A 15,344-nucleotide genomic window follows, 5' to 3' on the forward strand; every position below is an offset into this window, starting at 1 on the left:
AAATGGGACTCAACTCCAGCTAAGCAAAAGAGAACAGTTTATTATAAAGAAACAGGTGGCCGGGTGTGGTGGCTCACACCTGTAATCCCCGCACTTTGGGAGGCCAAGGTGGGTGGATCACTTGAAGTCAAGAGTTCAAGACCAGCCTGGCTAACATGGTGAAATGCCATCTCCACTGAAAAAAAAAAAAAATTAGCTGGGCATAGTAGCAGGCACCTGTAATCCCAACTACTAGGAAGACTGAGACAAGAGAATCACTCAAACCCAGGAAGCAAAGGTTGCAGTGAGCTGAGATCACGCCACTGCACTCCAGCCTGGACAACAGAACAAGAATCCATCTCAAAATAATAATAATAGTAAAGATACAGGCATAGCTTTTAATCTAGAAAAGTTTCTGGGCTCCAGGATGGAATGAGAACAAGGGAAAGATTATTGGGAAAGAAAGAAGCTAACACTTTTTTTGTTCTGTTTGTTTTCTGTCTCCCCCACCAGACTGCCCTGTCTCTGAAGGCTAGACAAGAACTTTGTTTATTATCTGTTTTCTCTTTTTGTGAATTGGTTTCTCCACCTCTATAATCCTAGCACCTAAAACAAGTGCTTGGCATGCAAGTGAGTTTAGATGGAACAAGTTCACGAAACACATTCTTACAGAAATTTGCAGAAACAATATCAACTTTGAAACCCTCATCTTAGTAGCCTTCTCCAGTTGCTGAAATTTACTGGCTGCCCCATGGTTCTATCCTCAGCTCGTCATCAAGGTGCACATGAATGATAACAGCACAAAGTCACTGATGGTGGATGAGCGGCAGCTGGCCCGAGATGTTCTGGACAACCTTTTCGAGAAAACTCATTGTGACTGCAATGTAGACTGGTGTCTTTATGAAATCTACCCGGAACTACAAATTGGTAAGTCCCATCCCCAGCAATGGGCTGTACTCCAAAAACCTTGTGGGTTTGCTGTATAACGGGCTTGGGTTTATTCTTTTTTTCTCTTTAATTTTATATAAAAAATAGACACGGGGTCTCACTATGCAGCCCAGGCTGATCTCAAAATCCTGTGCTCATGGGATCCTCCCACCCGGGCCTCCCAAAGTACTGGGATTAGAGGTGTGAGCCATTGCGCCTGGCCTGGTTCATCCTTGAGAAGACTTTGGTTCAAGGCTTTCACTTCCCTTATATGGGATTTAGTGCTTGACTCTTCTTTTCGTTGTAGTGAAGAACTTGGATTCTAGCAGGTGGTGGCCAGACCTTGGGGGATATAAGCATTATTACTGCTGCTTCTCTAGTGGTTCCATAAGGGAAAGAAAGTGGCTGGATGATACTTACTAAGATGCTGCATGCTTAATAAGCTGAGCAGGTGGCAGGAGAGCCTGGGTATCTGTTGGCTAATGCCCCTTTAGCGGTTGCTTCCTTAACCGACCATAACCCTGACATAGCCTCCCACAAGTGCTCATTTCCCCTTCCTCCCTCCCCACTTGCTTAGACTCTGATGCTTTGTCTAGTGGAAGAATTTCAGCCTCAGTGCAAAGAACAGTTGGTAGACATTGATGGAATTTTTCAAAAGTGGAAAAAAAGGTTAACTGAAGATATACTGTTACTTCTTATTCTTGGTGGTGGTGGTGGTGTTGAGACAGGGTCTTGCTCTATCACCAAGGCTACAGTGCAATGGCGCAATCATGGGTCACTGCAGCCTCGAGCTCCTGGGCTCAAGCGATCCTCCTGCCTCCGCATCCCGAGTAGCTGGGACTATAGGCAAACATCATCATATTTCTCATTTTTAATAATGGGACAGTCATCCCTCAGGAGAGCTGAGTGGGACAGAGAACTGCCTGTGCTGGCAGCTTTTGGAGCAATTTTTTTTCTGGATAAGATGGTTTACACTAAAGCAGTCCCTTGAAGTTTTCTTCAATTCTATGAGTCAAGGGAAGAAATGAAAGCCTTTCTTTATGTTTTAATTCAAGCATTCACACGTTGCTTTTAGAGTGTTAAGGAGTGATGTTTTAGAACACACACTGTGGCTCTCACAAATTCACTCAAAGTGTTTCACCAGTCGTTGACTGATTGTCCACCTCACGTAGAACGTTTGCCACCATCTGGGACTATTTAAAGTAAAAAATGTCGATATGAAAAAAGTATGTCTCTGGGTACACTGTTATATGCCTGTAGGCCGAGCTACTTGGGAGGGTGAGGCAGGAGGATTGCTTGAGCCTTGAGCCTGTGACTAGCCACTGCACTCCAGCCTGGACAACACAGTGAGACCCTATCTCTTAAACAAAATGAAAGAAAAAAAGAAAAAAGTGTGACAGCTGACCATTGTCACTGTGTTATGGGTTTTTTCATCTTGTTTTTAATGGAAGATAACTTGAAGACAATGAAAGAGAAACATAATAGAAATGTTACAGTGTGACATCATGTGAGAATTACTAATAAGAATCCTAGGCACCTGATGAAAGTCATGAAGCATTAACTCAATAATAGCTTGTTTCTCACTTGGAAACTCTGATGTCTTGGGTCTGAAAGAATACCTTTTCTTATTTCATCAGAGAGGTTTTTTGAAGACCATGAAAATGTTGTTGAAGTCTTATCAGACTGGACAAGAGACACAGAAAATAAAATACTATTTTTGGAGAAAGAGGAGAAATATGCTGTATTTAAAAACCCCCAGGTAAGATGACCTGCATATTGTTAAACCCTATGAAGTATGAAGGAATTTTTTTTTTTTTTTTTTTTTTTGAGACGGAGTCTCACTCTGTCACCCAGGCTGGAGTGCAGTGGTGTGATCTTGGCTCACTACAACCTCCGCCTCCCGGGTTCGAGCAGTTCTCCTGCCTCAGCCTCCCCAGTAGCTGGGACTACAGGCATGTGCCACCAGGCCCAGCTAACTGTTTTGCATTTTTTGGTAGAGACAGGGTTTCACCATGTTGGCCAGGATGGTCTTGATCTCCCGACCTCATTATCTGCCCACCTCAGGCTCCCAAAGTGCTAGGATTACAGGCGTGAGCCACTCTGCCCAGCCAAGGATTTTTTTTAATGTCACCTGTATACTAACCACACCATTCATTGTCTCACAAAATATCACAAATATATTATTTTCAAATAAACACAAACTCAACTCTTAAGCTATGTGTACACTAACAGCCGTTTGAAGGATTCAGAAAGAAAAGAATCCATTTTGCTTTTTTTCATTCCAAATCCAAAACCTATCTCTCTGTGGTTGTCTGATCCTCTTCTATCCCTGTTTCTGTGTGGCTGTATTAATCCAATATATCTTCATGCACTCGCTGTTGGTTCTTCCTGCTTCTTGCTTGAAAGATGCTCTTTCCTTTGTTGTTTGTATTTGGTGCTTGTATTTGCCGGGAAAACTAAAAGGACCACCTAGAACATGTGCAATTTATTGTGATTTTGTTGCAAACAATTTGTGCAAGTAAAAAGCATAAATTTATATTTGTTCTTTTTTTCATATTTGTTCATATTGGTTCTTCATATTTGAAAATGCTTCCTTCAGGTCATGTGTACAAGGATGTCCAGGTTTTTTCCCAACTGTGGCCTCAAGCAACTATAATTGTGTGACGGTCATTACTTTCTTTTTGAAAATCAAAGAATGTTAAAGGCAAAGAAGTTCCTCTCCATTTTCCAGACACCTTTCCCTTTTACAGGTTAAAAAAAAAAGTGTCATATCACTAGAGGGAGAATTAGGGCAGCTTCGTTGCGGGAAAATTTCTCCTATAAATGCTATTTTCTGGGGTCTTCCCTAGGTTGTATGGTGGCTGACTGACAACAAAACAATTAAATAGTATTAAAAGTACAAAGTTTTTCACTCATAACTACCTTCAATGCCATGCTTTTTTCTTTTCTTTTTTTTTTTTTTGTTAGACAAAGTCATGCTCTGTTGCCAGGCTGGAGTGCAGTGGTGCAATCTCGGCTCACTGAAACCTCTGCCTCCTGGGTTCAAGCGATTCCCCTGCCTCAGCCTCCTGAGTAGCTGGGACTACAGGCGCATGACATGACCCCCGGCTAATTTTTTTTTTTTTTTTTTTTTTTGTATTTTAGTAGAGATGGGGTTTCACCATGTTGGCCAGGATGGTCTCGATCTCCTGACCTCATGATCCACCCGCCTTGGCCTCCCAAAGTGCTAGGATTACAGGCGTGAGCCACTGCACCCAGCCCAATGGCATGCTTTAACAACTACATTAGTGAGGGTACCATCTAAGTTGCTGTAGCAAAGAGACTCTTAAATCAGTGGTTCAAACAAGCTACAAGCTTATTTCTCTCTCACACACTGGTCCAGCCACAGGTAGATAGACCTAGTAGAATGGCTCTGCCATTTTCAATATGTGGTTTCCATCTTTGGTTCCATGTTAGCTTTTCCGCCTTGCCATTTTCCAGTCCATATGAAGTGAGGGAAGAGCTGAGGAAGTGCACATTCAGATTTATGCTTCCATCCCATTGGCCAGAAATTGACACTGAGCTACAAGAAAAGCTGAGAAATGTAGTGTCTATCTGAACAACGATATGCACAGCTAAAACTAGGGAGTTACATTCAGGGCCACCACTTTGCATAACTCCTCCATGAGGCACCTTTCCCCTTGAATCTATAAAAATAATGCCCAGGAGTCATGAAACATGGCTATACTATTGTATAACTAAGAGAAGGAATAGCTATCGTATAACTAAGATTAGCCATGGTGGGAGAGCTGGAGATTACCTCCATACCCCTTTAGGCTGGATCAGAGATTACCTCCATACCCCTTTAGCCTGGATCAGAGATTACCTCCATACCCCTTTAGCCTGGATCAGAGATTACCTCCATACCCCTTTAGCCTGGATCAGAGATTACCTCCATACCCCTGTAGCCTGGATCAGAGATTACCTCCATATCCCTTTAGCCTGGATCAGAGATTACCTCCATACCCCTTTAGCCTGGATCAGAGATTACCTCCATACCCCTGTAGCCTGGATCAGAGATTACCTCCATATCCCTTTAGCCTGGATCAGAGATTACCTCCATACCCCTTTAGCCTGGATCAGAGATTACCTCCATACCCCTGTAGCCTGGATCAGAGATTACCTCCATATCCCTTTAGGCTGGATCCAGAAACCAAGTTGACACCAGAGGATTAACAAGAGAAAAGCATACACATTTTTATCAGTTTTACATCTACATGGGGATCTTCACAAGAGTCAAGTCTAAAGAAGTGGCCGAGGCGAGATGCTTCTATACTTTTTAAACAAAGAACAATAAATTTGAGAAGAAATGACAGAACAAAGGGAATCTGGCTAGGGGCAGTAAAGTTTCTAGGGGAGTGTAAACCGGAAAGTCTCTGTGACAGGTCTCAATCAGTTTAGAAGTTTCTTTTGCCAAGGCTTAAGGACGTGCCCAGAAGAAAACAAACAAACAAACAGAATCACAGAAACAGTCAGTGGTCTGTGCCCTTCTCCAAAGATGAATTTGAGGGCTTCAATATTTAAAGGGGATGCCAGGCACGGTGGCTCCCGCCTGTAATCCCAGCACTTTGGGAGGCTGAGGCAGGCGGATCGCTTGAGGTCAGGAGTTCGAGACTACCCTGACCAACATAGTGAAACCCCATCTCTACTAAAAATACAAAACTTAGCTGGGCATGGTGGTGGGCTCCTGTAATCCCAGCTACTTGGGAGGCTGAGGCAGGAAGAATTGCTTGGACCCAGGAGGTGGAGGATACAATAAGCCGAGATAGCACCACTGCACTTCAACCTGGGTGACAGAGCAAGACTCCATCTCAAAAAAAAAAACAAAAAACAAAAAACAAAACTGTAAAGGGGAAAAGTCAAGGAGGCGAAAGATGGAGGGCATGGTAACGCACACGTTGCAAGAGAAAAGGAGCAGGTAGGGGAAGAGCGAATGGCTGTATTGCTCTCGCACTCAGTAAATTGGAACTTTACAGAAGATAAGATGAACATCATCACTGGCCATCAGAGAAATGCAAATCAAAACCACAATGAGATACCATCTCACACCACTTAGAATGGTGATCATTAAAAAGTCAGGAAACAACAGGAGCTGGAGAGGATGTGAAGAAATAGGAACACTTTTACACTGTTGGAGGGACTGTAAACTAGTTCAACCATTGTGGAAGACAGTGTGGCGATTCCTCAGGGATCTAGAACTAGAAATACCATTTGACCCAGCCATCCCATTACTGAGTATATACCCAAAGGATTATAAATCATGCTGCTATAAAGACACATGCACACGTATGTTTATTGCGGCACTATTCACAATAGCAAAGACTTGGAACCAACCCAAATGCCCAACAATGATAGACTGGATTAAGAAAATGTGGCACATATACACCATGGAATACTATGCAGCCATAAAAAAGGATGAGTTCATGTCCTTTGTAGAGACATGGATGAAGTTGGAAACCATCATTCTCAGCAAACTATCGCAAGGACAAAAAACCAAACACCGCATGTTCTCACTCATAGGTGGGAATTGAACAATGAGAACACATGGACACAGGAAGGGGAACATCACACACCGGGGACTGTTGTGGGGTAGGGGGAGGGGGGAGGGATAGCATTAGGAGATATACCTAATGCTAAATGATGAGATATGGGAGCCATTAACTTCACATAGCCCCTATAGCCAACCTCAGACGATGGCTTCCTCTATAAATGGATCTCAAACTTTGTGCTTGCATAACCCTAGAAGAAGTTTGAAAAACTGTGTGCCACCTCACACATTTGTTTGTTGACATCTAAATTTTTCATCACAATACTTAAATTCACTGACAAGCTTAAATTCATTTCTCAGTTTGTAAAATGGTTGATGCTGCCTTACTTCCTACCTCACAAAATCAAATCCAGCATGAAAACCACTTGTTACATTGTGAAGTTATGCATAAAAGTAAAGTGGTTTGATCTCAGCTGAAATTCAGCTGTCATCTACAGTAAAGTTCTATGTAATAGATTATCTGTAATAAATGAATATAGAGAAACCAAACTCTGCAAATTTGTGAACAGAAAGATGCTTAATTAGGAAGGAATTCCAAAAGGATAACTTGTCTACATTTGGGGAGGCAATAGCAGATCACCCCATTTTTAAATGAGAGAAAACAGAGTAACTCCTAAGGAATTCTCCTGATGGTTGCTGTTATGCACAGCAACATGGCACATGTATACATATGTAACAAACCTGCATGTTGTGCACATGTACCCTAAAACTTTAAGTATAATAATAATAAAATTTAAAAAAAAAGATGAACATAGAGTTGCTCCCTGTGGAGATATTTAACCTTTTATTTGTAGCTGTCTGTTTAGGAACAAAAGGGAAGGCAGCGTCTTGCATGACTCAGCTTTCAGCTTACTTTATTCCTTTTGGCAGGGTGAACTGGGGTCCTGCGTTTTTATTTTCCTTTCACTAGAGGGCATCACCAGAAGATATATGGGGGGAGATAAGGGTTACTTTATCTATAGTGGAAGATATGGGTTCCTTTGTTGAGTATATTTATTCAGCTCCTTTGCAGCCCAGTTCCCAATCTCTGGTGATAAGGGCTATTTTCTCGCCCAGAAACGCTGAGGGTTCCCCTCCCAGAGGAATCCTGATGGCTTGCTGCCTGCCGGAAGAGAAGGTCAGCTCACCCTTTCTGGAACTGCAATTTCTCCAATGTTTTCAACTAGAAGTAATCAGTGCACCAGTCTAGCATTTTTGGGGATGGCATGTCTTTCCGTCCTTCAGTGGGCATCTGCAGTTTGCCATGGTAACTAATGAATTAGTGCACATATCATAATGGTACACTCTGAATTTTAACAAAGTGAACCAACCCATGTAATCACCACCCACATGAAGATAACAGAGCATTCGAGTTGCAGCGGCCTTCCTCCTGGCCCTTCCCAGTCCTTACTCCCCATTACAAAGGTCGTCATGATTCTAGCCTCTATCTCCTTAGCATTTCCTCTTTTTGAACTTTATATATGAAATGGAATTATAGCACAGTACTTTTTTCTTTTTGAGACAGGGTCTTGCTCTGTTGCCCAGCCAGATCTTGCAGTGGTGCGATCATGGCTCACTGCAACCTCCACCTTGCAGGCTGAAGTGAGCCTCCCACCTCAGCCACCAGAGTAGCCGGAAACACAGGCACAGGCCATCACACCCAGCCAAGTTTTGTTTTTGTTTTTTTTAGAGACAGGCTCTCACCATGTTGCCCAGGTTGGTTTTGTTTAGCTTTGCTTTGGCTCAACTCTCATTCATGCTATTGTCCATAGGACTAGCTTATTCTTTTTCACTGTTAATATTCCATTGTGTGACTATACCAAAACCTATTTATCCATTGTCTTGTTGATGGATATTTGACTTGTTTCTAGCGTGGGGCTTTAACAAGTAATGCTGTTGGGAGCATTCTTGTACAGTATATGTCTTTTGTTGGACATGTGTAGACATTTCTCTTGCATATATACCTATAGGTGCAATTGCTGGACCACAGGTTGTGCATATGCTTAGTTTTATTGTTTTATTTTATTTCATTTTTGGGATTGAGTGTCACTCTGTCACCCAAGCTGGAGTACAGTGGTGCAATCTCGGCTCACTGCAACTTCTGCCTCCGGGGTTCAAAGGATTCTCCTGTCTCAGCCTCCTGCACAGCTGGGATCACAGGCAACCACCACCATGCCTGGCTAATTTTTGTATTTTTAGTAGAGACAGGGTTTCACCATGTTGGCCAGACTGGTCTTGAGCTCCACCTCAGGTGATCTGCCTGCCTCAGCCTCCCAAAGTGCTGGGATTACAGGCATGAGCCACCGCGCCCAGACTATGTTTTTTTCTTTTTTTAAAGAGTCCTTCTGTCACCCAGGCTGGAGTGCAGTGGCACAATCTCAGCTCACTGCAACCTCTGCCTCCCTGGCTCAAGTGATTCTCGTGCCTCAGCCTCCTGAGTAGCTGGGACTACAGGCACTCACCACCACACCTGGCTAGTTTTAGTATTTTTAGTAGAGACGGGGTTTCACTATGTTGGCCAGGCTGGTAATATGTTTAGTTATAGTAGATACTGCCAAGCAGCTTCCACACAGATTCTATGACTCAGCCTCCCACTAACATTGTATGAGAATTCCTGTTGTTCCAGATCCTTGATAGCGTTTGGTGTTGCCATTAGTTTTTAAATTTTATCCATTCTAGGGGTTTGTAGTGGCATCTTCTGTGGTTTTAAGTTGAATTTTCCTGATGCCAGTGATTGTAGCATCTTGTTAAATGTTTATTATCCATTTGAATACCCACTTTCGTGAAGTGCCTGCTCAAATCCTTTGCCATGATTCCCAGTCTCTCACCCTAGACTAAGCATCAACAAATGCCCTGAGGGGAAGTGTGGCTTTCTGGAGACCTGAACACCACTTTATGGTTCATTTCTGTCTTAGATGTTGACCTCTTGAGTCTTAATTGCTTCAATAGTTCTCTAATGCCTTCACACAGATTTTTTATTAAATCCAGCATTTCTAGCTGTTTTGTCTACTGCAAGCTACTTGTATTGGGCCATTCTCACACTGCTATAAAGAAATACCTGAGACTAGGTAATTTATAAAGAAAAGAGGTTTATTTGGGAGGCTGAGGCGGGTGGATCACCTAAGATCAGGAGTTGGAGACCAGCCCGGCCAACGTAATGAAACCCTGTCTCTACTAAAAATACAAAAATTAGCCAGACATGGTGGGGGTGGGGTGGGGGGCATCTGTAATCCCAGCTACTAGGGAGTCTGAGGCAGGATAATCACTTGAATCCAGGAGACAGAGGTTGCAGTGAGCCAAGATTGTGCCACTGCACTCCAGCCTGGGCAACAAGAGCAAAACTCCGTCTCAAAAAGAAAAAAAGAAAAGAGGTTTAATGGGCTCACAGTTCTGCAAGCTGTACAGGAAGCACGGTGGCATCTGCTTCTGGGGAGGCCTCAGGAAACTTTCAATCATGGCAGAGGGTGAAGGGGAAGGAGAGTGAGCACCTCACATGGCTGGGGCAGGAGGAAGAGACAGAGGGCGCATGCAACATGCTTTCAAACAACCAGATCTCCTGAGAACTCTATCATGAGACAGCGCTAAGGACACGGTGCTAAACTGTTAGAAATTGCCTCCCACCAGGCCCCACTTCCAACACTGGGGATTACAATTCAAGATGAAATTTGGGCCAGGCCGTGAATCCAAACCATTACTACTCTACCATAGCAGGAAGCAGAAATTCTTCTCATGAATTATTTTGTATAAGAATATGTTCTTAAAAGCCAACTTTTATACATTATCCTAATCTACAATCAAATTTAAAGACCAAAATTGAAGTGGAGGCATTTTTGAAGTGGCCAATTTTAAGTAAATGTATTTCCATTTTCTCAGTGTTTGTTAGAATCTATCTTCTGGCCAGTGCTCTGCATACATAGTGACTTCTGCCTGCTGACCTTAGAGTGAGAGAAGCAGGCTGTGACCATTCTCATCGATGTCATGGCTCCTAAAAGGGAGGCTTTGTAATTTTGAAATACCTAAAGTCTTCTTGTCTAAGCCCTGTGCTAATACCCTCGATAATTTGTTTAAGGCTGGGCACAGTGGCTCATGCCTGTAATTCCAGATGCTTAATTAGGAAGGAATTCCAAAAGGACTTTGAGAGGACAAGGCAAGGGAATTGCTTGAGCACAAGATGTCAAGACCAGCCTGGGCAACATGGTTGCTATAAAAGTGAGCTCAGCTTGCTCTTGCCGCCTTTTTCATGCCTGCTTACTTGCTTTCTGCTTTTCCACCATGTTATGACACAGTATGAAAGCCCTCCTCAGAAGCTTCCACCATGTCCTTGGACTGTCCAACCTCCAGAACCATGAACCAAATAAACTTATTTTCCTTATAAATTACCCACTGTCTGGTATTCTGCTATAGCAACAGAAAACAGACTAAGACAGATTAATACTTATTTGCAGCTTAATTAAGAAAGAGCTTATCTGGCCCAGAATATCAGTTTTTCTGGAAAATTATCAAACTGTAAAAAACTCTTTAAAATTTCATTCTTAAAGTCCCAATACTGAAGTCTTCAATACTTAACAGAGGTCTTTTACAAATTATTTGTCTTGGGGGATAGTGCCTGGGAGAGGCAAGAAAGTGAATGCAGAGGGAGGCTTTGAGCTCCATTTTCAGAAACAATAATAAGTAAGAATTCAGAGACATTAGTGATATGCTTGTGCAGGCATAATTACTAGGCATCCATTTCCACTGGTGACTGGAAAAGTGGCTTCACGCACCTGGGTTTCAAATGTCACCTGCTGTGTGATCTTGGTGTGCTCTTTGACAATACTTAAATTCACTTCTCAGTTTGTAAAATGGTTGATGCTGCTGTACTTCCTACCTCACAAAATCAAATCCGGCATGAAAACCACTTGCCACATTGTGAAGTTATGCATAAAGGTAAAGTGGTTTGATCTCAACTGAAATTCAGCAATCATCTACAGTAAAGTTCTATATAATAGACTATCTATAATAAATGAATATAGAGAAACTAAACTCTGCAAATTTGTGAACAGAATGATGCTTAATTAGGAAGGAATTCCAAAAGGATAACTTGTCTACATTTGGGGAGGCAATAGCAGATCACCCCATTTTAAATGAGAGAAAACAGAGTAACTCTTAATGAATTCTCCTGATGGTTGCTGTTATGCACTGTTCCATTTGAAAGTAACTTATCTGCTTTTTGGAACAGTCTGTGTTTTAGCTTCACTCCCAAGAGGCAGGAGCCAAGTATGAGTCTAACTATTGAGATTTGGTGAGGGTGCAAGACCATCATCATTGGTTCTCCAGAGCCACTGCTGAAATCTGAGTGCACGGACACTGTTAACTCCTGCCATCAACTGTCAGTGGTGATCCTTGGGTATAAGAACAGATATTGCTCTAATTAGAATTTTTTCAGATTACTGAAAGGACCCAGAGGCATCTCATTGGAATGAAAGATAGGAAGTACAGTCAGGCCTCCCAGGGACTGGTGCAGGGGTTGGAGCGTTGCTGGGATCATGATGGCAAGCATCTTGGCCCCAGCCCTCCCTTGGGTCTCCATCTCTCTCTGTCACTCTCCGTCCCTGTGCACAGCTGTGTCTTTCTTCTTCCCTTTGGTGGACTCCCTTCCGCAGCTTACTCATCTGTTCCCACGTAGCCCCTATAGCCAACCTCAGATGATGGCTGCCTCTGTAAATGGATCTCAAACTTTGTGCTTGCATAACCCTAGAAGAAGTTTGAAAAACCGTGTGCCACCTCACACATTTGTTTGTTGACATCTAGATTTTTCCATCACAAGTTTATTTATTAAGTGTTATTATTTTTTGAGATGGAGTCTTGCTGTCGCCCAGGCTAGAGTGCAGTGGCGTGATCACGACTCACTGCAGCCTCTGCCTCCCAGGTTCAAGCGATTCTCCTGCCTCAGCCTCCTGAGTAGCTGGGATTACAGGCATGTGCCACCATGCCCAGCTAATTTTTGTATTTTTAGTAGAAATGGGGTTTCACCATGTCGGCCAGACTGGTCTTGAACTCCTGACCTCATGTAATCTGCCCACCTCGGCCTCCCAAAGTGCTGATACTACAGGCATGAGCCACTGCACCTGGCCTACAAGTTTAAATAGATACGAAGAATGCCATGTCCAAAATATTTTGAATGTTGACAGTTTAAAAAAACTATTCAATGGAATCTAAATACAGTTCCATGACAATTTGATTCCCACCATCATCTTTTTAAGAAGCACATGAATAAGTTTTTATTTTTTTATAGACTTTCTTTTTAGAACAGTTAGATTCACAGTCAAATTGGACAGAAATAGAAAGAGTGCCTATATATCCCCTGCCTTCGCACACACACAGCTTCCCCCACTATCAACACCCCCCACCAGCATGGCACATTTGTCACAGTTGATGAATCTATATTGACACGTTATTATCACCCAAAGTCCATAATTGACATTAATCTTCATTTTTGGTGATGTACAGTAAGCTTTTTTCAACATTTGGGACATTTTATATTGTTCCTTTTTTTTTCCCTTTGAACTGTTCCCATTTCATTTTCTCCACAAAGATTTATCCTATTGTAATATATTGATATCCTTAAAAGTCTTTTATTATTCTCTGTCCCATACTCCTCTTCAGCTAATTATGTTTATAAATTGATGGGTGAGCTTTTCTTTTCTGTCACCATAGGACACTTAAGGGTTAAAAAATCACAGTTGACCAAAACAACATAGAAACCCTTTTTTATTATAAATGTTGATATTAATTAAACATAAAAAGCAAAAATGGGAGGCCAGGCACAGTGGCTCACACCTGTAATCCCAGTACTTTGAATCACCTGAGGTCAGGAGTTCAAGACTAGCCTGGCCAACATGGTGAAACCCTGTCTCTACTAATAATACAAAAAAAAATTAGCTGGGCATGGTGGCACACACCTGTAATCCCAGCTACTCAGGAGGCTGAGGCAGGAGAATCGCTTGAACCCGGGAGGTGGAGGTTGCAGTGAGCCAACATCGCGCCATTGCACTCCAGCCTGGGTGACGAGAATGAAACTCCATCTCCCAAAAAAACCAAGAAAAAAAAAATGGGGAGGGGACATCTCTTAATGTTATAAATAGATGATAGATGGAGTCATTTTCCCCCTGGTTAATTCCAGGATCAAAGGATGAATTTCCGTATCAATTACATTCCAGTTTTTCATTTTTACAGATGTTAAGTACTTTCTATATTGAGAAACCTTGTTCACATAAATAAGTAGATGGGAACAGAAGAATGCCATTCAATTCTTTGAACTCCTTCCAAGGTACTAGCCAAAAGCCACAGGAGGATCAATGATGGTTCTTTTCATCCATTAGCTGACCAGATAATTAGGTACCTTCTATTATGTTGAAAGCAAAGAATTAGAATCCGCATGACTTCCAAAAGGATTTGTGATGAGTCTTCTTTCTCCACACTGGTGTTTCAAGTTGTCCTTTTGTTTAGGGCCTTTGAGCCTTACCCTGGGGCAGTAAGATTCTGTGTGGGTGCAGGTGCGATTTTCCTTTCTAACATATGAAAAGGCAATTGTGAAAGGGGCCATCCATTCTCAGGCAGGTCCACTTTAGAAAATGGTACACTTCAAGACTGAGGATGTGACAATTTGCACAGCATGCTCTTGGAGGGGCTTCATGTAATTATAGGACATGGAGGGACGGGGGAGCACAGTTGAAAGACCCTTGGCCAAGGCCAGCCACAGTGGCTCACATCTGTAATCTCAGCATTTTGGGAGGCCAAGGTGGGAGGATCACTTGAGGCTAGGAGTTCAAGACCAGCCTGGAAACACAGGAGACCTCATCTCTATTAAAAAAAATAAAATATAAATAAATTTCTTAAAAAAGGAAGACCCTGGCCTTGAATGGTGGCTCCCTGTGAGTGGCTCAGGCCCCCGCATGGTTAACTGTCCTCTGCTTTACAAAGCCATTGTGCCTATTATGAAATAATAATTTATGTCATCATTTCTCATCTTCAACAGTCAGTAGTCCCAAGGTGGATGCCAGCGCTCAGAACACAGTGCCCCCAAACTATGGCACCGTGGCATGCTGAGTACTTTAAACCGACGGAGATTAGAAGGACCTTCTAAGAAGCCAGACAATCTGTGACCTTCTCCCACCCTCCTTTCTCCTTCCCCCATTTATCCCCTGAAGCAGGTTATAGAAACTCAACTTCTTCTCTCCAAAGCAAGCCACGAAACCTAGAAAGATCACTCTCTGACCTCCTCCCTTTGCCCCGGAAGGTCCTCCTGTGGCAAGCGTCCTGCCCCATACCCGGGGGGTAAAGAGTGTCACACAGAGACACAGAAATAAATCAAAATAAACAGGCCTCGCTGAGCTCCCCCAGTTTATTGCCATTAGATCATGTTTCTCCGTAATTACCCACTTCTTTCATCAGATTGATGATGAAAAAAAAAACAACAACAAATTATGACAAAATATTTAAAGAGGGTTATTCTGAGCCAATATGAGTGATTGAGCTGAGATTACACAGTCTCAGGAGGTCCTGAAAAAGTATGCCCCTGGCAGTTGGCTTGCAGTTTGGTTTTATACATTTCAGGGAGACAGGAATTGCAGATAAAATCATAAATCAATATGTGGAAGGTATGCATTGGTTCCCAAAAAGGCAGGGCATCTCAAAGCAGAGACTTACATGTCATAGGTGGATTTTAGGGATTCTTGAGTTAGCAATTGGTTGAAAGAACTGAGCTTTGTCTAAAAACTTGAAGTCAACAGAGAGGAATGCCTAAGTGAAGATAAGGAGGTCTGCTGTCTCTTATGTGATACTATAACAGAATCAGGTTGGAAAGTAAGCCACACTCTACAGGGTTAATTAA

At 42.6% G+C, this 15,344-nt stretch overlaps 1 protein-coding gene across 1 annotated transcript in view; it reads left to right on the forward strand.

Moving 5' to 3' along the window:
* The window catches only part of LOC129006221 (amyloid beta A4 precursor protein-binding family B member 1-interacting protein), a 130,792-nt gene that overhangs the window by 73,080 nt on the left and 42,368 nt on the right, over positions 1–15,344 (forward strand). Inside the window, exons 7-8 of the mRNA XM_054435683.2 lie at positions 747–906; positions 2,544–2,665. Coding sequence (XP_054291658.1) covers positions 747–906; positions 2,544–2,665 — 282 coding nt within the window. The remainder of the gene's footprint in view (positions 1–746; positions 907–2,543; positions 2,666–15,344) is intronic.

This window comes from Pongo pygmaeus, chromosome 8, assembly GCF_028885625.2.
Source record: "Pongo pygmaeus isolate AG05252 chromosome 8, NHGRI_mPonPyg2-v2.0_pri, whole genome shotgun sequence".
Lineage (NCBI taxonomy): Eukaryota > Metazoa > Chordata > Mammalia > Primates > Hominidae > Pongo > Pongo pygmaeus.